At 50.5% G+C, this 22,971-nt stretch overlaps 1 protein-coding gene across 1 annotated transcript in view; it reads right to left on the bottom strand.

Moving 5' to 3' along the window:
• Positions 1-13,034: 13,034 nt before the first annotated feature.
• The window catches only part of Taf4 (TATA-box binding protein associated factor 4), a 67,032-nt gene continuing 57,095 nt past the window's right edge, over positions 13,035-22,971 (bottom strand). Inside the window, exon 15 of the mRNA XM_051143930.1 lies at positions 13,035-14,446. Coding sequence (XP_050999887.1) covers positions 14,279-14,446 — 168 coding nt within the window. The 3' untranslated portion in view covers positions 13,035-14,278. The remainder of the gene's footprint in view (positions 14,447-22,971) is intronic.

Here is a 22,971-nt window from a genome sequence, read left to right on the forward strand (position 1 = left end):
CCAAGAATCCCAAATGCTCCATGGGAAGTGTGTGTATGGCTGGGAGACAGTAGCCGAGAGCTCTCCTAAAATCCCAAGGCTTTTTTTGGAACCCTGGGATGGGAGGTGCCAACTCCACCAGGTATCTCAAAGAATGTCTCACCTGCCTCCACCTACTCCTCTCCCCATCCCCAAGGCCTCTGTCACTGCCAGGCCCCTACAGGAACATCCATGGGGTTCCTTGAAAGCTGGACAGCTTGCCTCTTCACCCTACACCCCAGTCAGCCCCTAGGCTAAAGAAAAATAGGGTTCTACACACCCCCAGACCCATCTTGGAACTCGGTTCCCAGGCCAACAAGTTAGCATTAGCCAAGCAAACAGTCACTGTCAAATGTCTCTCTCCTGTAGCTTGTAGATACGATGTGTCTATGGTCAGGCCCCAGCCAGCCTAGGCTGGTGGCCAGCTCTGTGCAGTACGAGGGTGCAGTTTAGATCCTTTAGGGAGGAACCTGCACTGCTGAGCAGCTTGGAAGACTACCTGGCCATGGTTAGCCTCAGGCACACCTGACTCCCGGCCAGCAGCTTTCCTCTCATGCCTTTCAGCACATCCAAAATGCTGGGCCTCCTTCCGCCAAAGTGTCAGAGTAATGGCCAATTATCAGGCCCTCAGAGATGCCTCAGTTTCCCCAGGGTGAGTACATGGTCCATTGAGATGACACCTCTGTGTTCTCTAAGGTAAACAAGGGAGGGGAGGTCTCTATCTCCACCCAAGCTGAAAGGCAAAACCAAAAACTCGAAGCAGACTCACCCTGCGCAGAGCACACCGGGTGCGGTAGTAGCTCACGCACGGCTTACTGAGCAGGCTCCACCACACCAGCCGGCCGGTGGAAACCACCTCCATATACACCGGGGACGCATCTTGCTTTTCCTTCCTCTCCTTTTTTTCATTCTGTTTTATTTTTTGCATGTTTATTTTTGAAAATGGACAAATGTGTAGCAGCCCGCATGACCGTGGTTTGTTTTGGGAAAGATACAGGAGTTATGAAGTGTTCGCACCGCAGCCCCGAGCGTCGTGCGCTGAGGCAGATGTCTGACTTTTTTTGTAATCGTCAACAGCACAAATATTTTGTATTGTTGTTTGTATCATTTTGTACCGAAAAAAAAAGGAAAAAAAAAAAGGGAAGAGAGTTGATGTTTTCAATGTGTTTTTAGTGCCAGGCAGTCTTGGTTCCAAAGGGAACAGCAGCTTTGCAGAACTGTCATGCCCTGGAGTGGAGTTGGGCGTTAGCGCGCTGCTCCAAAGGAGTAAATAAAGTCCCCTTTTAAGTAGTCGGCCTCTGGCTTGCTTGTGTTCTTCCACGCATCCCAGGATCTGTTGGAGTTCAGGCCTGTGAGCAGGTGAGCAGAGGGTGGATGGTGCCAGGAGTGAGGCTTCTTGGGCCCCTGCTGTGCTAAAGCCTGGGCATTGTTCTAGGCTCCAGAAAAGGGGTAACGCCAGGCCCACTCCCCACATCTGAGGCCCAAAGTCCTATGCATACTTTACATTTCCAGGTTACAAATCGAACGCAGAGTTAAGTGTGCTCAACAAACGCCTCATGACACCACATGGAGGCAGACTGAGATGGAGAGCTGGGTTTTTTTGTACAATCGTGCTGAGGCTCAAATCTAGGCCTCTCGTGTGCTGGCCAAGTGCTCTGCCGCTGCACCATATCGCATGCCCTAAATTTAGAGTTCTCATAGTCAGTGTGTGGCATGTAAGCGTGAACTGGGCTACCTTCTTACCCTAGCGCTGGCTGACACAAGGAAGCTGGGGCCTGCACATGGAGAGATACTCCAGTCTGCATGTGGCCTCTTTGCCTATGCACTGCTGCCCAAATAATACCTTGGAGCTTTGCACAGGTCCACTTTGTATTAAAAAAAAAATTAATGTGTCTTCAGAGGGAGCTGGCTGAAGACAATCTGTGATGAACACCAGGGTCCTGGGACCCACAATGGACTGAGGGGTAAATACATAGCCTGGGTACAGGGATTCTTTCCTCTGTCTTGGGGCATAGTCAAATCTATCCTAGAGTGCCAAGACACACACACACACACACACACACACACACACACACGTCTATATGCAAACATACACACACATGCATGCACATGCATGCTCACCTGTATATGTTGGTGTGTACATGCATGCATACAAACAGGCCTATAGCCACTACATTTTTCAGTGCAAGCCATCCTAGATACCACTGGAATTATCGGAAACCACAACCCAGAATACCACTCACGGCTGAGCTGAACGCCCTGGACATCTCTCGCCTTCACTGTGAGCTCACCTAGCCCCCAGGAGTCCGCCCTCCTCCACCTTACTCCTCCCAGTCTGCTGCTGGGCTTCAGTTCGTCCTCAGTTCTAGCTATCTGCACTTTTCTTCCCTCACCTCTTCCTCCTCCTACCTGCCCCAGGCGTGAACGAGAGAGGATTCATGCTCCCACGTAGGATTTCCAGACAGGTCAGGCACAACTCTGTCCATCAGATTTTGAGGCTTCCGCTTACTAGGAACAGCAGGTGGTGGTCACTCGTCATGTCAGTAACACACTGTTGGGATTTAGATGGCTGCCACGCCCTGCTCCCCGCAAGCATATGGGCTACCTCGAGCCACCTTCCCATGGTCTCCAGAGGGCAACTTGGGGAGCTGAGTCCAGGCCTCGTTCTCTGCAGCTTCCAGAACTTTGCAGCATGGTGATCGAAGAATAGGGGTGCCCCCCCCCCGCCATCTTCATGGACTCCAGTCCTCTCCAAGGACTCTAGAAGATGCCCTACTCTCCTACCCATCCCAACACACACGTGGCGGAGGAGCAAGGACAGGGACAAGTCTGCCCATATCAGGCTCCTCTGTTAGCTCCACAGAACTGGGCACGGGAGGCCAGAAGCTGAGAGGAGGAAGAGAAGCATGTGGCCTCCAGGCAAGGATTTGGCTCCCAACAGCTTCCAGCTCGACGTGACACCTGCAGGGATCACCACAGCTACAAATCCAGAGTCCGTTCCCACACACTACAAAGGCTTTTCCCAAATGCTTCACACACTGGTCACCCACCCTCTACTGGGAGGACACAGTGTCACGGACACAGCAGGCACCAACATGGAAGCACACAGGGTCCTTGTCAGACACCATCCTGCCAGGCCTGCTCTTGGCACTGGCAACCAACAGAACTGTGAGACTTTAGTTTCAGTCATTCTGTTCTAACGACACAAAGACACCAGCACCAGAGGCCCGAACACCATCTATGCTCAAGCAGCTGACAGCCAAACCGCTGTGTGGATGCCACAGCAGCAGTGAGTCTTGTGTACTCATGGCCAGGGTCTACCTGGTAGCGCTAACCTTTGGGATTCACTTCCTCCCTCCACAGAACCAGCCAGAGACCCAGATCCCTGAGCATCATGGGGGATGCCAAACCAAAGCTGGCAGCCCCTCTTAGCACTCTGAAGGGTCTTTCTCCTCTCCTCTTCTCTCTTTCTACCTGTCTCTCTGCCAAGCATAGAGCTGCGCGGTGAGCCTCTGTGTGTCCTTGATTTGGTGTTTCTGCCTCCTTGAGACAAACATCAGCAGGTATCCCTCCCTGGAACAAACCAGGTCTCTCAGGTCCCTGGAGATGAGGTGCCTTCTTGTCTACACAGTCTTGGTCCTCAGCTGCCCATGAGCCAGCAGTGGCTGCACTCAAAAGTAAGTGGGGACTGTGGGCTAGACCAGGGTTTCCCAGGAGAAATGTGCTTAGGTGTGAACTCATGCTGTGGCCTAGGCTTTCTGTGTGTGTGTGTGTGTGTGTGTGTAACCTTACTCTCCCCCACAGTACCAGGAAAAGACGCATAGTCCTGGGCCTGATCTTGGCTGGAGGCCTGGCAGGGCACAGGCCTCCACTCCAACTCTTCCTGGCTTGGAAGACCAGGCTTCAACCACAGCAACCTGCACCTGACCAGTGTAGCCAGACCCTTTGCCAGCAGCTTGGTAAGGGTGACAACCTGGCTGGGACATATATCACACATTCTCATAGACGAACCACCTGTTGTCCACAGGTTCAGGCCCCCGATACTCCAGCCTTCCTAGCTGGAGTTCCTCCTCAGTATCTTGGGCCTCAGCCAACATGACTTTACTGGGCCCACTCAAGATGCCTCACCCTCCTGGTGACAAGGAACGCTGCAAAAGCAAGAACAAGACTCCTTCCCATCCCCACTCCCGGGAGCAGGCTGAGCATTGCTGATGAGAGAGCCCTGTGTAGCTTTTCCTGAGAGGCTCACGTTAAACACAGGCCACACCAAGACCAGCAGACAGTTGTGTCAGGATGTAACCAAAAGCCCAGTCCCTGGAAGCACAAGTGGACCTGTCACTCAGGGTGTCCTGTCCCTCAGGCACACCTGCTGCTCTCTCCTGTGCCATGCCAGCATGCCTAGGATTCCCACAGGGGCCCCTTCACTGGCTTTGGGGCAAACAATCTTTCCAAGTGACCCAGTTATGTGTCCTCTCCCCACTAGCCCGAGGCCCCACTCGAAGACCTCAGCAGCAGCCCACACCTCCATAGCCACACGAACCCACAGAGGCTGGGCCTTGACTTGAGAAAAGAGCTCAGAGTCTGAGAAGTGTGCCCCACAGGGGTCAGCTGCAGGGTAATAATACCTCAGACCCAGCCCCAGGCCAGTCTCTCCCTGAAGATGTAGCCTTCCTTGAAAAAAGAAATGGTTCACTCTGGGCTCCTTCAGGCAACACCTCTGGGGAAAGGTCAGCGTTCTGACAGGACATCAGCCTTTGCTTGGGCACAAGTTTGCCTCCACAATGACTTGCATAACAACAACAAAAAATCACACAGTTAATTACAGTGCAGCTGGTAATTGCAGGATCAATTAGCCCAGTGCTCATTTTGAGGGCCCCCTCCCCCCCCAGCAGCTAATAACATTTACAACTAGGCAACTGCTCTAGCTGAGAACGACAGCGAGAAGCACGCAACTACAACCAGCCTCCCAGGGTGCAGTCCCAGGATATGAATTGGGCCAGAGGGTCTGGTGAGGACCCCCTTTCCCAGCACCAGGCAGAGTACTTGGCCTACAGGCAGAGTTTGGGGAAATGACCTGTAAAGTCCAGCTTAGGTCTTTTTCTGGAAGCCCAGAGACTCTTGGATTTCTGTAGACAGAAGTTTCTGTCCTCCTCTACTACAGGTGTCGGAGACCCGAGCCACCAGCTCACAGGCCTACACTGGGCACAGCCTCCTAACTGGTATTGACTTAGAGGCAGCTATCAACAAACTCAGAGGCAGCATGTGATGGAGACCTGGTCCAGCCACCGTCAGGGACCCTGCACACTCACTGACGTGCACGCAGGTGCGCGCGCGCGCGCACACACACACACACACACACACACCACTGCCCTCCTTGGGCCTATCACAGGCTGTCAGGCACTGTCTGATGCACTCCCATGGCTGAGGGGAGCACAGGGAGGTACCAAGCAAGGCCTTAATCTAAGCAGGCTCCCCTGCAGGGCACAGCCAGCCATGCTGACACACCAACACATCCATGTGGACCTGAGTCACATGGAGTCCTCTGTGGGAAGACCTTCCAGAGTCCCTGCTAAACAAAATTTCCAGTCCACAGGCCCTGTACACATGTGGTGCGCAGACATGCAGACAAACACCCAGGCACATAATTTTGTTTTGTTTCTCAAGACAGGATTTCTCTGTGTAGCCCTAGCTGTTCTGGAGTGCACTCTGTCGACCAGGCTGGCCTGAAACTCAGAGATCCACCTGCCTCTGCCTCCCAAGTGCTGGGATTAAAAGCGTGTGCTACTACCATCCAACTAAAAAAATTTTAAATATATTTTAAAGAAAATATGCATCCCTTAAATCTCATGACCCTTATCCCTCAGTCCCCACATTTTTCTGGGGTAGGAAAATGACAAAATCAGCCTTGAAGAAATGGCTCCTTAACCCGGTATATTTTGGAGGTGTCTGGGGGCTAGACAGCAAGAACACAACACCTACCGCAAACTGGTCCTTACCACCCCTAGCATATAGACACACACACACACACACACACACACACACACACACACACACACACACACACACATACACACACACCACTCCAGCTACACCCAGTCCTTCCAGCTTCTCCTCGCCTTAAGCAGAGTGGAGGCTCAGGAAGATCTTCCATGCCATCGTGTCAGAAAAGCACACTGGCTGGCTTGACTCGAAACGGCATTCGCAGACTGGGCGGGGCTGAGGTGATGTGGATGCCGCTGGCTTGCCAAGACCACTGTACACTGGCCTCTTGGTAACCACCACGAAGCCCCGTAAGTGGTGTGAGATACTGTAGACACAGGGGTCATGCCTCCGTCCTATGGTTACCCTTCCAGTCCCCCCTCCTTCAGCATCCTTCTCTTGAGGAGAACACTTGTTGGGGACCAATCCAGAATGCCCTGCTGAGCCTTTCACCTGATTCCGTTCACAGAGTTCTTGTGTCTGAAGAATACCAAGTCCACAGGCTAGGGGACCGGATCTTGACATCTTTAGAGACCATTCTTCAGCCAGACACAATCATCAACATTAAAAAATAAATAAATACAATAAAAATTTTTTGTTGTTGGGGGTTTGTTTGTTTGTTTGTTTTTGAGACAGGGTTTCCCTGTGTAGCCTTGGCTGTCCTGGACTTGCTTTGTAGACCAGACTGGCCTCGAACTCAGAGATCCTCCTGCCTCTCCCTTCCAAGTGCTGGGATTAAAGGTGTGCGCCAGCATGCCAAGCTCCTACAATTTAAAATTTAAAAAAAAAAAAAAAAAAAAAAGGTCAGCAAGATGGCTGAGCAGGTAAAATAAATCTTGCTGTTCCAGACTGACACCCTGCATTTGATCCCTGGAAGCCACATGATAGGAGAAGAGAATGGATGAAGAGAATGGACATCACAGAGTGGCCTCTGACCCCGTGGGTGTCACGACACACACATATCCACATTTGCACACCCACAGCCCTGAGCCCTGAGCCCAGGCAGCTGAGAGGTGAGGCAGGGACGGCTGCCTGTTATTGCTGTTTAATGTCCATGTGGGAGTCCTGAGCTCTCACACTTTGGATAATTTTCTCTATTTCATGATTTGCATATATCATACTAACGAATTAACAAATAAAAACAAAAATGTCCAAGGGCTGTGCCACCTTGAAAGGGTCTCAGCCAGGAGGGCCAACTGCCTCAGTGGCATGAAGTTGGTGTTTGCTTGGCTCGCTTGGCTGGAAGTAATAGGAAGTGAACCCTTCCCCCAGTCTCACTCTTGCCTAGCCAGCAGGAGGCCAGCCTCTAGCTTCTCACAGGATGGCCCAGACACAAAAAGGACAGCCTCAGCTGAGTGTGGTAGCACACGCCTTTAATCCTAGCACTCGAGGCAGAGGCAGGAGGATCCCTGTGAGTTCAAGGCCAGTGTGGTCTACAAAGTGAGTCCAGGACAGCTAAGGCTAACAGAGAAACCCTATCTCAAAAAAAAAAAAAAAAAAAAAAAAAGGACAGCCTCACCCCTACCCCACAGCATGGTCAGAGTCTCTGTCCCTCAGGGTATCCCCAGCATCTGCACCCACAAAGAGCTCCAAGGCCACAACAGATCAACCTGGTACACATCCTCTTGCCCAGAAAAGCACCTGCCACTGTCACTCACTGAAGCCCCTACCTCCCTCTAAGACCCTCCCTTTAGTCTTCTGTAAAAGCATCAAGTGCTCTTAACCACTGAGCCATCTCTGGGTGGTGGTGGTGCACACCTTTAATCTCAGCAGAGGCAGGAGGATCTCTGTAAGTTTGAGGCCAGCCTGGTCTACAGAGTTTCAAGACAGCCAGAACTACAAAAAGAAACCCTGTCTTGGAAAACCAAAAAAAAAAAAAAAAAAATAATAATAATAATAATAATAATATAGTAATAACAGCAAACAATCCCTTGACACTGAGCCATCTGTGGTGGTTTGGATGAAAATGACCCCTTAGGCCCATAGGGAGTGGCATTATTAGTAGGTGTGGCCTTGTTGGAGGAAGTGTGTCACTGGGGGCAGGCTTTGGGTTTCAGAAACTCAAGTCAGGGCAAGTGGCTAACTGTTTCTTCTTGCTGCCTGCCGATCCAGATATGGAATTTTCACCTCCCTCTCCTGCGCCACGTCTGCCTGCATGCTGCCACATTCCCACCATGATGACAATAGACTAAACCTCTGAACTGTAAGCCAGTTAAATGCTTTCCTTTCTAAGACTTGCTGTGGTCATGGTGTCTCTTCACAGGAATAGAAACCCTCGCTAAGACATGATCTCTACAGACCCCTGGATTTTTTTTTTTTTTTTTTTTTTTAAAGACAGGCTCTCCCTCTATAGCCCTGGCTGTCATGTTACTGTAAGTTCCAGGCTGGCCTCCAGCTAGCAGAAATCCTCCTGCCTCGGTCTTCTGAGTGTTAGGATTACAGATGTGAGCCAATACATCTATAACTCACCAGTCTTTTACACTATTTGATGAGTGTGTTGGGCTGTGTACTGGTGGGTGCCTCCACAGCTGCAGAGCACGTTCCTACCTGCCTCACATGCTCTCTTGGTGTCCCTCGCAGTCACCCCTGGCTGGGTTCCAGAGCCAGTGCTTTACTTGCTGTCACCAAGGCTCCCTGTTCCTCTCTGAACAGGACACCACTAAGAACTGCACAGGATTTCTCATGTCATGCTTCCCGCTCTGAGCGCACGTAACATTTGTTTCTGCACACCTGCTAAAGGACACCGGGCTGCCTGCAGTGTGGGGGTACTAACGAGCCAAGCCCCCTGCAGTGTCTGCTGGGACAGCCCTTTACCAGGAAACCTTCATGCGGTCCCACAATGGTTAGAAGTGCACACCCACACAGACGCTCCGGCCCTCCCAGCGTCTAGCCATCACGGTTTCTTCCAGTATGCAGTCACCTTGCTGAGATCTCAATGTGCATGTAGCAGCCAGTGGCCAGGCATCTTTCTACAGACACATCTGCTCTGGTGGCTTCTCCACTCAGATCTTGTCTCTGGTATTTCCCTTTATGGTCTGCTACTTAGTGGCCTTCAAATCATCTCTCCAGTCCTTTGTGCCTCTCTGGGGAACACAACACTACCTGATATCTGAGATGACTTCCCATTTTTGTGTGGTGGCCCCCTGAAAAGACTTTTAATTTTGGCATTTCTGAAAGCATTTCACCCACTTTTTAAAAAAAGCATTTCATTGGGTAAAGATTTGCATTTTTTTTCCAGTGCGTCAAGTATGCCATGCCACCGTGTCCTTACTTGCAATTCTCCCAACAGAATGTTCTTATTTTGTCCCTTCAGTTTTTTCCTTTTCCTACTGAGTATGACATGTCTCGATATTGCTTTTTTCCTTCATATTTCCCATGATTGAAAAACAAATCAAGCCAGGCAGTGGTGGAGCACGCCTTTAATCCCAGCACTTGGGAGGCAGAGGCGGCGGATCGCTGTGAGTTCGAGACCAACCTGGTCTACAAAGCAAATCTAAGTCAGCCAAGGCTACACAGAGAAACTCTGTCTCGAAAAACCAAAAAAGAAAAGAAAGACAAATCAAAACTTCCTGAAGCTGGAGACACAGTCCAACAGTTAAGCATCTAGCTCCCAGCTTTCAGGTCAGGACTACGTGAAGAGACTCAAACACCACTCAGCAGCAGCAGCACCCAGGAGCTGGGGAGACTTTGTGGGCACCCTCACTGCCTCTCCTCAGCCTCCCTCCACTTCTCCACCACTGAGATTCCTCAGTGGCCAGGTTCCTTCCTGTACTACTATTCCTGGCACATCTCTAGGTCCATTTTAATTGGCTGGGTTTTTTTTTCTCCTCACTTCTGCTGTTTCTGCTTCTTAGAGCGCCTGGGAACTTGGGCTGGTGACCAGATGTTGTGACTTCAACCTTTCTTAGGTAATGGATATTTGTGTCCGTGTACATGTTCTTGGGTGTTACTATGGGATACTCAGTTACCTGAACTTCTTAGCCCTTTGGGAACCTCTGAGCTTTATCAAGTACAAACGATTCCAAGCACTAAGATGCGGGCTCTGCCCCACCAAGGGTGGTGGTGGTGGGGAACAGTTAATGATGCCAACCGTACAGGATGATCTAGGGAAAGGAGATGGCAAGCCTCTGGGCTTGTCTGTGGATGGGGTTCTAGATCAGGTCAGGGTAGCGAGATCTAGCCCATAGGCGGAGTCCCTGGAGTGAATGAGAAGGGAGCCAAGTCCCAGCAGCCACATCTCCCGTTTCCTCACTGGGTTCAGTGTGACCAGCTGCCTGAGGCTCCTGCCACCGTGACTCGCCCACGATGTCATGATGCACTCACAAGCTTTAGGCAAAATGAACTCTTCCCTACTTGTTTCTTGGGAGCGAGGGTATGCAAGCGCGCATGCATGCACCAAAGAACACATATTCTAGACAACGCAATGAGAAAAGTGAAAAGTCATCTATCTACCAGGGCTCACGTGTGTGTGTGCGCGTGCATGCCACCATGCACACACAGGCGGCATGCACACACATGTCCCAAAGAACGAATGTGGAGGTCAGAGACCAACTTGTGAGCTAATCTCTCCTTCCCCCGTGCAGGTCAGCAGACTTGGTGGCAAACATCCTTATCCACTAAGCCACCTTGCCTGCCCAAGCAGCAGGGTCTTAGTCCTTTGTCAGGTACACCATTTTCCAAGGCTGCTGCCGTCTGCCATATTTTCAGAAGGATATCTTTTTTTTTTTTTTTTTTTAAATTCTAAAAAGGAATTATGTTCCACTTTATTTCTCGTCTGGCTCTATGACTTAGCAATCTCAAGACACCAAGTAACATCTCACTTTTCAGAAATTTAATACACTTCAGAGAAATTCAGCGGGCACTGATGTCTCCCCCGTCTCCACCATTTGAATTGTTTATTATGGATCAGTAAATACCACAGACAGGCCAGACTAGGCCGTGAATCTTCCCTTCAAGAAAGCAGCACTCAGCTACAGAAACCAGACATGTGACCATGACAACAGGCTGGATACTGACCACCCACCCTCCACCTTGTGGCCGTAATTGGCAAAAGCCCCATGACCCACACAACCTGCACAACCTGAGAGCATTCTGTTGACCAGCCACCACCCTATCACTGAACACAGCACCATGAGGCTGCCCCATGAGGCAGGACAGCAGTCTCCCCAGCTGTTCTAAGCCCTCATCTCCAAGTCAATCTCTGAATCCAGACTGTGGTTCTGCAAAATCTCCTGGCACTGCCCCACTTAGGGCAGTGGTTCTCAACCTTCCCAACGCTGTGACTCTTTAATATAAATCCTCATGTTGTGGTGACCCCCAACCACAGTGATTTTATTGCTACTCCATAAGTGTAATGCTGCTGTTATGAACTGTAATGCAAATGGCTGATGTACAGGCTATCTGATGTGACCCCTGTGTGGGTCTTGACCCCACAGGCTGACAGCCACTGACCTAGGGGTTTGCACAGAGCTCAGCTCTGGCCTGAGGATCTTAGGCTGTTAAGCGTCATCAACTGGACAGAATTAGAATCACCTGGGAGACAGGATGTCTGTGGGTGGCTGTCTTGATTCCATTGAGACCCTGCAGTGGGTGGCATCATTCCGTGGCTGGGATCCTGGACTGTGTAAGTGGGGACATCGAGCTTCTGGCCGGAAGCCTGTGACCAGCCGCTTCGAGCTCCTCCCTCCCACCTTGACTTTCCTGCCATGGTGGACATCACCTTCGAACCCTTCTGCTTTGAGTTACTTCTTTCAGACATGTTGTCACGCAACAGGAAACTAGTATCCTACACAGCCTTCATGAAATGCATTCTAGGCACACTCTGTTGTGTGCTGCTGTCAACAGCACGCTTCCAAGTTTTCTAACCATTTGTTCATTTGTGCAGAATCACAAGTTGACCACAGGCCTTGAGTGTGGCTCAAGTGTCAAGTGACTCAAGAACCTAACTGTGGAAGAGCCTGGGGGCTATACCACCACTGTAGGGTCATCTCACCTGGGCACAGACTAAATCTTCACTGTGGCTGTCCTGGAGGACTGGACAAGCAGGAAGAGCAAGAGAGGGAAAGCAAAGTCAACTACTAGCACAGAAAGTCGGTGTCCTTTACAGTCAAGTGTAGGACGGGAAACCAAGAAACAAGCAGTGAGGCCACAGGGACGTCACCCCACAAACCCACCGCCCGCCACAATAGCCTGCCTCCGCCCTCAAACTTTAGGTCTCATTTTTCACACTTCTCAATATTGTAGGCTCCCTGTGTTGAACTGTGTGTGTCCCCCACACCCAGCCTAAAAGGTATGGTGGCATCCCAACCCCAGGACTTTAAACGTGCCCGTATTTGAAGATGAGGTCTTTGCTACAGCAATCGGGTTAACATGATGTTTCTTGGGTTTCCTTGGCCCGAGTAGACTGTTCTGACAGAAAGGGAAGCCTCAGCACAAAGTGACACAGGCCAGGGACTGCTCAGACAGAAGGAAGGCAGATAGAGTGCTGTTCTGCATGCCCAGGGCCACCACAAAACCCTAGAAGCCAACCTTTGCCACGTGGACCTCAGGCCTCCAGCCATCCAGCCAGGACCTGAGGAGGTTTGTCCATGGTGTCTGGTCTGTGTCCTTCATCACTACAGCTATAGGAGATCAAGACAGTGGAGATGCTATGGGGGCTAGTAGCGGCTTTAGGTAAGCCTGCCTGCCTGCAGGGCCTTAACACCAGGTGGGCAGAGGTTCTACCCAGGGACCAGCTCCAGTTACACTGACTCAGGTTGCTGGACCTTGAATAAATTCCACTCTGCTGAGGCATGGTTCAGTGTGACTACCCCGAACTTCACCTGTCCACGTGCAGCCAGGCTCCCGAGACAAGGCCTGGAGTGCAAGGAACACAACCTCTCTGGGTGGATAGAGTAAGCACAGGACCCCGTCTCCAGCTCTAAGGGGCTGCCCTCATAGTTAAGGCCCAGCTTCAGCAGGACCAGAGAGGAGTCTTGATGGCATGACCAGAGACTAAGAAACTGGAAAAATAGGCTCGACAAATACAGATAAATTTGTTTTTAATAAAGGAGTTAATTTTCTTTCAATCCTATATAAAACAATAGCAATTAAAAACTTCATTTTTGAAAGTAAAATATTTACATATGAACAAGTAACTGTGCAAAATTTACATGAAAAAATGGAAAGACAGGGATTTCCTAAAAGATAAAATGAAAGGTGTAACAGTTCTCAGGTGTTGGTAAAAAATACTGATCAGCGTTCAGTTCACACGTGCGAATTAAAGTCTAACATGAGAATCCACATGGAGAAAGCCAAAGTATTTACAGTCATAAAAGTACTATCAATAGACAATTTAATACAATAACCTCTGAAAATATAAAGAACCAATTAGTATATTTGTAATAAAAAAATAGGTACAAAGAAGGGGCTTTGCTCTGGACGCCTGTAAGGTTGGCCACAGCTTGCATACAGTCTCTTAGCAAAATAATTATAGTTTACATAGCCATTTCATGTTATGTGCCAAAAATTATGTACAATTACTGACAAAATACACCGACCATTTCCAACACTTGATCCACACTGAGAAACAGTCTGTTGATTCTTCTCAACTCTGATTTTATTTTATCTAGGTTTTCACTCTGAGCTAAAAACACAGTGCAAGTAAAACACATTTATGCTGAAAGGGTTTTTTGATTCCTTCAAAAGCCTTACAGCTCCCAAACAGCAGCAAATAAAATGCATTTGTACAGGTGCTGCGCCCCGGCCTCCTAGCAGAAAGTAACCTGCTTGGAGGTTGAATTCCTGGGGAATTTCATGTAGAAGGAGGGTAAGGGACGGGGTGGGGGGTGGGGTGATAAATAGTCTAAAAATCAGTTTGCTTCGCCAACTGACTGCTACAACAGTAAAATAAGTGAATGAGGTCACCGGCTGTAGACGTACACCTAGTGGGTGAGTCAGAGTGAACTGAACCAAAACGCACACAGGATGAGCAACTGCTAATTATTTGCTAAGCGCTTCCATAGTCTTTAAATATGGCTTGTTTGGCAAGAAGGCCACTCAGTCGAGGATGAGCTCGGTCAGCTGTCCTGTAAGAGCATCCACAGGCCTTTGTACTCTCTCTGCTGCAGACACGATTGCTGCTGCACTGAAGAGCTGATTTAGAAACAGGAGTATAAAACTGCTCCATTGTAAAGAGGTGGCTGTTTTTAAACAATATCCCGTTTGCTTGTTACAAAAAGGCGTAATCTGCAAATATATAAAAACGTCCGAGGCGTCCCATCAGAAACGCCGGCTCATCCTGTTACTTAAGGAATGCTTTGTAGAGCAACAGTGAATGGCTTGTCTCTCGCTCATTTTCTAAACAAAATATGAGGTCCCTGAGGTTGACCCGCGTGATTCTTTGCCGTGTGAACTGTCTGGGGGTTCCCACGCCGGAGCCGCCTGGGACTGCTGTGCCTGGGCCTGAGCCCTGGTGACAAGAAAGGAGAAGAGAAGTGCATTAGTGGGAGGTGGGGGGGGAGTCAAGTATCCCAAGAGCCCTGGCTTTGAAGGAAACAGGCGTGGCCAAGCCCCATCCACAACCTAGGACTGGAGATGAACTGTGAAGGCCCTAACTAGGGCGAAGGCCCCACTCCCCACTACAGCACATTCGGGCAGGACCCTGAAGTGCCCAGAGCACTGGCCCTGGGTGAGGGAGACAAAGCATGGCTTCCATCCGACCTCTGAACCACGCGGCCCGATTTCCACACCACCACAGCACAGTATAGTACAAGAGGCTCAGGTGAGGGGACCAAAGATCACACTCGATGCCACACCTGGGATTGTCCCATCCCTGCTTGGCTGACAGAAGCACTAGGCCTGAATGCTTGGGCTGGGCAGGCTGCTTGTCAGCGGGAAAGGCCGATGCTCAGCGGTTATGACGGTGATCCATGGCCAAGGGATGGGGCTCCCTGCTCCCCTGGCCAGGCCCTGCTGCAGACCCGTCCCCTGGGCGACCAGGGAGCCAGTGAGCCAGCCCAGTTCTTCCTGCTCAGAGACACAGATGGTCGAGGGGGTGGCATTAGCAGTCTATCTCATCACTGCCTCCATCTGACCCCTGCTGGGCTCAAACCACTCGATCCCAACAGGCAGCTCTCCTCTTCTACTCAGTGAAGAGCCAGGTGTGTGTCCTGCTGGTTAAATTGCTGGTGCACATTCAAGTTTACATGCTGCTGTGGCACCCCTACTGTGCCTCCATAAGCTTTAGAAACTGGAAGCACCATGTTCTACCCGTGAGGCCACGGGGCGGGGGGGGGGGGGGGGGCATGCCAGGAGGTGGCAATCACAGGAAGCTGGCCAGGTACAATCGTGCCTGCATGACCTGGCCACAGTTTCTTCATGCATATAACCATCCAAATGAAGACAGGGTACTTTTCTTCAGATGCTGGGAGCCACCACTGTCCATCTTTGTCCCCAGTCTGCACCATAACTTTGCTAGCCATATCCTTTTCGGTGGACAATGTCCTTGGATTTTGTTGGCAGTAACAGCCCCCAAGTAGTGTTTCATCACGAGATCATGTGGCCTCTTAAAGGGCCACAGTGAAAATGAGCAGCTGGTAGGAATGAAGAAAACAGTCCTTCTCCCACAGCCGCCTCGGGCTTCAGCCGGATCAGCGGGCACGTGAGCTTCCTTCAAATGGGTCTTGATCTAGATAGGAGCAAGCAGCCAGTGCTGGGAAGGAAGCCAGTAAAGAGGAGGGCTCTGCAACAGAAGCAGCAAGAGAAGGGACGGCTGAGCGCAGCGGAGTCAGGGTCCTGGCGCCTTGGAGCAGGTTGAGATCCAACTGCCTCCCGTTTCCAGACGTGCACTCCACTCTTCTTGCACTTGCTATATACCTGACCCGAATCACCCTGACTCTGGGCCCAAGAGAAACTCAGGTGGTGACGAGGTGGTGGCCAGGCCCACGGAGACCCAGCCTGGGCAGCAGGCCGTGCCAGGCCGTATTTCACACCTCTACTTTCAGGCTCAACAGCTGACGGCTGGGATGAGGGGGAAGCACTCATCATAGATGCAATACTTAAGAAGCACTAACAGTTGGAGATTGAGACAAACAGGACCAAACCAGTGCCCCAGACTTGCTGATGAGCAAGTATTGACACTGAGGAAGCCCAGACAGTTTCATGTAGTCTCCTCATCCACCCTGGGCCTCCAACCTGGTGCACACCTGCTGGACCCACTCAACCTGAGGGCTCAGCTGTCAGGTGAGGATACCACAAACTCTCACTTGTCTTCTAAGGCCTCCTAAGCAGCAAGGTGCGACTTGGGTTGTAAAATCGCAAGTGCAGCTAAGGCACAGGTGCAGGTTGATGCGACACCCTTTTCTGAGCACACACAGGATTGGTCACAGCAAGAAGAGGCTGCCCTCAGCCTTAGGACTGTGACCAGCTGACCTGAGGTCCTTACAAGACTGTGTGGCACCCAAGTACATCCAAAACCTTCACAGGGTACAGGAGCACACGCAGGCCATACAGCCTGTGGCATCTTGGAGGCCCCTGGGGACCCTTAGCTGGGGAGTCCAGGCACAGTCGTAGATGGAATGTATTCCTGGCTCCTGGGATTGAAGCTCGCTCACAGCCCAATACAGGGCCACAGGAATAAGGCATTTGCTGTCATCCACATAGACGATGAAACTGTAATAAGATAACCACAGTTCGGAGAACTCTTTGAGGAGGGTGGGCATGGAAACAGATGGCATGGGACGGGGACACGAGCACATGGTGGAGGCACCAGAGGAACTCTCCCTGGTCCATGTGTCTGGGCCTCCTGAGTGTACGTTGCAGTCCCCCACCTGACCCCATCCAAGGCTACTGAAAGGCTAAATAAAAGGGTGAGTCTGCCTCTTGGCTATCTAGCTTGCCATAGTAAGGCCAGCTTGCTAAACACGGGTCCTGTATAGCAAAAAGTAGTTCTATATCCTAAGGAAACACTAGGTTTCATCTCCTTCCCAAGGCCACAGGACTACAAGGCTGCAATCTGATGCTTTTCTCCACCAAGGAATACTACTCCAGTAAGAGTCGAGCTCTGTACCCCAGAACAGAGTGAGGGTTCCTGGGGAAAACTCTAAGACCCCAAATCTGCACCAGTGTCTCCTGATCAGCTAGATAATGGCACGCCCTCAGGTCAGAGCAGCATTCGGGAGTGCCACCTACCCAGCAGCACACAATGGATGGCCCCAGCTCTGCTCCACCCTTACAGACAGTACCTCTGGAAGCCACACTCACCTGCAGAGCATTTGAAGGACAGTCATGAACACCCAGAAGCCTGCTAAGAAATTACGTCAATTCTAAGAGGTTCAGCACCTCCCCAGTGCAAAGCGCTAATGAAACCCTGAGAGACACTGCCCCACACAAAGCCGGGGGTGTTAGAAGAGCAATGCGACCACACTCCTGGCAAGGGTGCTCACAACAGGTGGACACACGTGGGAGACTTGAGAATGCAAGGACCCAGGACATGTGTCCAAATTGTCCAAACACAGGCAGTGAGTAAAGATCCCTCACAAGGTGGCAGTGGGTCCTCAGATGGCAAAACAGAACCTTCCACACATGGGAGAAATGAAGGAGAAGGAAGGAGAGAGGTTCAAAACAAGCATCCATAGTCAGTAGACACTGGCAAGTCGGTGGTACAACACAGACAGAGTTCCCAGTACTACCAGGAGAGGGCACCATCACCCCACGCCACACTTGGGCACAGATGAAGTGACCAAGGGCAGCAGCACTCTGCCTATGAGCAACAGGCGTCAGAGGTCAGAAGCACTGATCTCACAGAGAAGGAGAAACAGAGTGACCACAGGGAGAAAGGCCAAGGTGAACACACAATGAGTGATAAGCAAGTCCAGGAAAAGGAGAAAGGAAATCAGGAGAAGGAAAACAGAGTAATGATGGCCAGAAAGGAAATCATACAAAGAAAGCCTGGAACTAGCAAACTGAAAGAGCAAGGCTTGCAGCACAGCAAGGGCCCAGCAGCAGCACGGCAGTGACAACAGCTCTCAAAGAGTAACTAAGTTACCAAGGCAAGAGAAACAGGGCACCTGTGCCTTTAGACAACATGACAGTCAAAACAGTGTGATCTCCAGCACTGGGTGACAGCAGCAAGGAGCACAGCTGAGTGGCTGGAGGCCGCTTTATCTCCCTCTAACATGTAAGACTTTAGCTGCAAAGGAAAACAGCAACAAGAGGCCCGCCTCACACAGTCATAAGTGAGCAGGGGAGGCAGAGGCCTGAAGAGAAGACTCTATTACACTAAGAAAACAACTGTGAGGCTAGGGGCATTTAAAACCTGCTTAAGGACAAAAGCAACCACAAGAACACAAATGTAAGCCTTCCTTAGCAGGACAGCTTTCACAAAGGAGGCAGGGGTGGAAGGGAACACCTGCTATTCCAGCACGTGGGTGGCAGAAGGTCATGAGTTCAAGGTCAGCCTGAGCTATAGCCAAGTCAGTAAATCAAAAACTGTAAAGAAATCAGGAATAGTGTGGTACACCTTCAATCCCGGTGTCAGAGGGCAGAGGCAAATGGATCTTGAGTTTGAGGTTGCCCCGGTCTACACAGTGAGTTCCAGGACAGCCAGGGTTACACGGAGAAACCCTGTCTCAAAGCCCTACCCCTCTCCCAAAAGAACAAAAATAAAATGTTTTTCTTTTTCTTTAGACAGGGTCTCTCTGTGTTAGCCTTGGCTGTCCTGGACTCGCTTTGTAGACCAGGCTGGCCTTGAACTCATAGTGATCCACCTGCCTCTGCCTTCCGGGTGCTGGGATTAAAGGCATGCGCTACTACACCTGGCAACAAAATGTTTTTCTTAAGATAAAAGAAAATTTGGTTTGTTTATTTTTGAGAGGGGGCTAGAGAGATGGCTGAGTGGTAAGAGCACTTGCAGCACAAGAATTAGGATCAGAAGGCTACACAGAGAAACCCTGTCTCAAGGGGAGAAAAAAAAAGAATTAAGATCAGAGTTCAGTTCTCAGCACCATGTAAAAAGCCAGTCACGGTTCACTGTGCCTGACACTTAGCACTAGGAGTGAGGAGACAGATCCCAGGAATTTATTGGCCAGCTCGCCAGCCTCCCCCAAATAGCAGGGTGTTGGTTCCTTCTCCAGCCTCTGCATACATGAAGTCATGTGTGCAGACACTCTGTGCAAGCACCACAGACAGACACATGCACACATACCAAAAATCAAAACAAAACTCTAACTCATAAAAAACACAGCAAATAAAAACACATGTAATCATATACAGCATGACAAGCAGACACTAACCCTGTTGCTTACATTAACAAGTCTAATGAGCTCAGCCTGATGTCAGCAAGTTTTCAGTTGAGTCAGGGTCAGGCATGGTAGTGCACCCTGTGATCCCAGCACTTGGGAGGTGGAGGCAGACTGGCAGAGTTCAGGGCCAATTTCAACTGTGTACAGGACTCATGGCTAGCCTTGGTATCATGAGATGCCCTGTCTACCCTACCCCAATTACTTTAGCTGATATAATGCCCAACAGCTAGCTGGGTGGTGGCGGCACACGCCTTTAATCCCAGCACTCGAGAGGCAGTGGCAGGCAGATCTCTGTGAGTTTGAGGCCAGCCTGGTCTACAGAGCAAGTTCCAGAACAGCCAGGGCTATTACACAGAGAAACCCTGTCTTGGAAAGCAAAAAACAAACAAAAAAGCCAACAGCATGATCTAGCCACACAGAATCATGATGTGTCAGAAGGCACCTGAGCTGCTGGAGAGGCTGAGGCAGGCAAAGGAGTCAGGCAGCATGCTGACCTAAGCAGTGCCTCTCGATGCTTGGCTGCAACCTGCACTGCAGGTGTCACTTACGGATTCTTCTGCACCACATGGCACACAGTCCTTCCACAGCAAAATCCCCCAAAGACAGGTAGAAACAAACACACCCTGACCATAGGCTACAAGGACTGGACTTCCCCAAACCACACTGTCAGGAGTAATCAAGAGCACAGAGGTCAAGGTCCTGACCCTACATATCCACGGAACTTAGCAGCCATGCCAGAAATCTGTTCCCACAGACATGGAACTCCCCGCCTCACACCACCTGCCTCCCAACACAGCAGCAGCCAAACAGCTCAGCACCACAGCATGCCTGCCACTGTGCACGTCACACTGCACACTACACATAGAGAACTGACAGAAGGGCCAAGGGTACCAGTGTCATGGTCTCTTTTCCATGAGGGAAGGAAAGATGGCCCATGGGAGATGGGAATGGGAAGGGAAAGAGGCAGGCACTTCCTTGCATGTTCTTTTGTAAAGTTCTGACTCGTAGAACCATAGCAACATTTTACCCAAAATAACGAGACTCAGCCAGCATGGGCAATGTGACCCTGGGCTTAACTAGTGACAATGTCCTCTACTGAGCTTCAGAGAGTGTGGCCCCTGGAGCAGCAGGAAGGAGTCACTCTGGCAACGCAGGCGCCACGTAGGCTTATAAGGCTCAACACACAGCAGCTGTGCAGGGTGGGTTCTCACAGAAGGCATATTCTCATAGGGCACAGATACTCTGAAACTTCACTTCATACCAGAAACTGAGCAAACAGCAGCGCAACTGGGACAGTGAGACTCAAGTCCCCAGAGGAAACGAGAGGTGAGGAGAAGCTACAGCAGTAAGTGGAGCCTGTGCGCACAGACAGCTCCATGCCCTCAGCTGAGTGTAGCCTGTGCTAGCAAGAGTCTGGCAAGAACCCAGCACCCACCCTGTGCCAAGCTCATTCTGAAGACGACCTCCAGCAGAACATCTGTGCTTCCCACAAAGGGCCTGCCATGCAGTCGCCAATACGTTATGGTGTTAGAAAGCAAGTAAACTGTGGGAAATGACGGGACACCAAAAATGATCCAGAACCAGCCTAAGGAGCTCAAAATCACCAAAGCTGGAAAAGAAAAAACAAGCGATAGTGAGAAAGTACAAGACACAAAACAAGGCCCGCTGAGGCAGTGACCAAGTCACTCAAAAACTGAGGTGTAGAAAGGAAGGCCGAGCTCTCTTTCTCGAGATACACTTACTAAAAAAGCCAGGAAAACACTAGCACACCAGAGCAGATGCAGGCAACAACACAGTGCAAAACAATGGTGAGTACAAGAGCTTCCACAGATACCAACAGTGACGTTACAGTGACAAGCCTGACAGACCCTTCAATGAAGGTTTAGAGCTGTCAGCAGTATGTCTGGATGTCTGCCAGGGGCTCTATGACACTTTAGCCTAAGTGACAGAATCCCACACTTGGCTATCACACAATAGAGGGGACAGCTTCTCTAGCATGTGCAAACCCCTTAGTTAAATGAGCCTTAATACTGCAAACAAAAACATGTTTATTGTATAAAACAAGCTAAAGACACTAAGGAAAACAAGCATGAGAGAATAGTATGATCCTGGCTGGCTGTGGTTAGTCCCAGCATGTTGGAGGCAGAGGCTGGCAGAGCTCTGAGGTCAAGGCCAGCCTGGTCTGAGAGAGTTCCAGGACAGTCAGGGCTACACAGAGAAACTCAGACTCAAAAAACCAAAATAACAACAATAATGAAAGGAAAGTCGAAGCAGTGGCACATGCCTGTGATCCCCAAACTAGATGGGGGATGGGGGGTTGGGATCACGCTCAGCTACAAAACAAGGTCAAGTCCAGTCTGTGCTACAAGAGCAGCTGTCTCAAACAAATACCAAACCCACAAGCACAGGTAAAGAAACAGAAGGTGCCAAGGAGACGCGTGTATGTGTATGCTCAGGTGCATGTGTACAAGTGTGCATTCAAGGCCAAAAGTGCACGGCCACCTCATCTGAGACGAGGTGTCTCAATCACTGTCTCACCTGTGCTGCCTCCACAGTGCTGAGGTTACGGGTACACACGGCAGCACCTGCCTTCTCGTGTGTATGCTGGAGATCAAACTCAGGCCTCTGTAGCAAGGAACCACCCCAGCCCATCTATGTAGGAGGCTTTCCTTAAGCGAGACACACAAACAGCCAAGTTCTTTAACAGAGGCACTGCTAAATACAGACCTGAAGCTGACCATAGGAAGAACACCCACCCAGGGAACTAAGATGACAGTTCCTGTAGAGAAACGGACAGAGGACACAAAAGGAGGATTGCCACCCTCTGAGAGAACTCTGTGCCAGGGACCACCTGCAGGAGGCACCGGAGGCCGTCAGCACAGGGAGCAGCCCCGTGGGAAGCCGCAGCCTTGCTCTTGGAGAGGCTGGGAGCACTGCTCTGGGAACTAACACAAAGGCCCAGAGAGTGGAAAACAGCAGCACTGAGGCACCACAAAGCCTCACACAGGGAGGTAAGGAAGGAGGGTGAGGAGGGGACAGCAAGGCACAGTGCCATTTGTTGACAAGGTGAGGATAGTGCATTGAAAACTGGGGCAAAGACTGGAACACCCACAGAAACAATGGCTGAGCCGCACCACTCAGTTCTCTGGTAATGGCCAGGGAGAACCAGGACTCTCCCTGTTAACAGGAAAGACAGCAATGTCACCTCAGACAGGAAAACCCTGTCCCTCCGAACTTAAATTCTCTAACATCTGAGGACTCCAGCATGCCAGTCCTATTTTGTAGCTTTGAAATGATACTTTCCAGAGAAATGGGTTCTTTCTCCAGTCTGACAAGCCCGAAACATCCAGCACCACACTGCAGGACATTAAATACAAACAAGCCGGTCCATTTGCCATGGGAAGAAACATGCACAGGCGTACGTGCACACGAGTGTGTGTGTGTGTGTGTGTGTGTGTGTGTGTGTGTGTGTGTGTGTGTGTGTGTGTGTCTAACACCACAGAACTAAAAACACTTGAAACAGGGAAGACCACAGGGTCTGGCTGCATGGCCTTGGATTTCTTCAGGTTATGATCATCAGGACACATCAGTTCTGGAGCACAGCCAGGGACTGATAAGTTGGGGGGGGGAGCAAGGCACACAGGGATCCTCTTCTCAGGCAACTGGCAAAGTCCTAATGCCTGAACTAGGAGGT

The sequence above is a fragment of the Acomys russatus genome, chromosome 4 (assembly GCF_903995435.1).
Source record: "Acomys russatus chromosome 4, mAcoRus1.1, whole genome shotgun sequence".
NCBI lineage: Eukaryota > Metazoa > Chordata > Mammalia > Rodentia > Muridae > Acomys > Acomys russatus.